General features: G+C 46.3%; 1 protein-coding gene across 1 annotated transcript; it reads left to right on the top strand.

Moving 5' to 3' along the window:
• Window positions 1-428: 428 nt before the first annotated feature.
• LOC108379549 (reticulon-4-interacting protein 1 homolog, mitochondrial-like) lies at window positions 429-1,013 on the top strand (the record flags this gene model as incomplete). The annotated part of the gene is made up of 2 exons (XM_017635904.1): window positions 429-573; window positions 627-1,013. Coding segments are annotated over 2 exons (463 nt in total), but the record flags the coding sequence as incomplete, so codon positions are not given.
• Window positions 1,014-1,219: the final 206 nt, after the last annotated feature.

Genomic DNA, 1,219 nt, shown 5'->3' with positions numbered 1-1,219 from the left:
AAATACTAAAATCTCAAACGGCAACTGTATTTGCGACTTGCAGTAAAGAAGCGTTCGAGCATGTAAGAAATCTAGGTGCTGATTTCGTAGTCGACTATAAAAATACCGAAGAGCTCGAAGCTTTGTATTAAGGATTTTTCTGCCGAAGCGGCTGTTCTAGCTGATGAGCGCGACAACCTTCGTCTGGCCGATCCCGGAAATCCCCGTATTAGGGATTTCAATTCGGAGATTCGGCAACTTTTGAACGTACATAAGCGGAAGAAATGGGAAGAGCATCTGAACACCTGCGATTTCGCCTCTGGTGTGAGCAAGCTTTGGTCAACCGTGAGGTCGTTGTCCAACCCGACGAAGCGCGACGACAGAGTCGAGATAGACTTTGGTGACCACGCTTCGTCGGACCCGGAGAGATGCGCGAGCTATTTTAGCAGGCAGTNAGGGGTTTGGGGGTCACGCCAAGTTATACAATGCGGAATTGCAGTTAATAAGAAGGCATCTTTGGGCGACCGAGTATGGGGCGTTGTGCCATTGGAAAAAAATGGATCACACGCCCAATACGTTGTACCAGATTATTGTGTAAAATATAAGCATATCTATTGTTAATTATTTAAATAAACCCTTTTTTTTAGATATCTCCTGCTCCTAAGAGCTTATCAAATGAACAAGTTGCATCTGTTCTTTATGCCGGACTTACCGCATGGTCGGATGTTTACATTACTGGTCGCTTTTGTGATTCACTATCCAGTGCCAGTGGAAGAGCAAGAAATCGAGTCTTAGTGATAGGCGGTTCTGATAGTGTTGGGTCACTGGCGAAACAAATACTAAAATCTCAAACGGCAACTGTATTTGCGACTTGCAGTAAAGAAGCGTTCGAGCATGTAAGAAATCTAGGTGCTGATTTCGTAGTCGACTATAAAAATACCGAAGAGCTCGAAGCTTTGTATTAAGGATTTTTCTGCCGAAGCGGCTGTTCTAGCTGATGAGCGCGACAACCTTCGTCTGGCCGATCCCGGAAATCCCCGTATTAGGGATTTCAATTCGGAGATTCGGCAACTTTTGAACGTACATAAGCGGAAGAAATGGGAAGAGCATCTGAACACCTGCGATTTCGCCTCTGGTGTGAGCAAGCTTTGGTCAACCGTGAGGTCGTTGTCCAACCCGACGAAGCGCGACGACAGAGTCGAGATAGACTTTGGTGACCACGCTTCGTCGGACCCGGAGA

Source organism: Rhagoletis zephyria, unplaced genomic scaffold (genome assembly GCF_001687245.7).
Source record: "Rhagoletis zephyria isolate East Lansing unplaced genomic scaffold, Rhagoletis_zephyria_1.1 Rzeph_scaffold_16650, whole genome shotgun sequence".
Taxonomy (NCBI): domain Eukaryota; kingdom Metazoa; phylum Arthropoda; class Insecta; order Diptera; family Tephritidae; genus Rhagoletis; species Rhagoletis zephyria.
The sequence above is the reverse complement of the archived record's forward strand: the minus strand, read 5'-3'. Positions and strand labels throughout refer to the sequence as shown.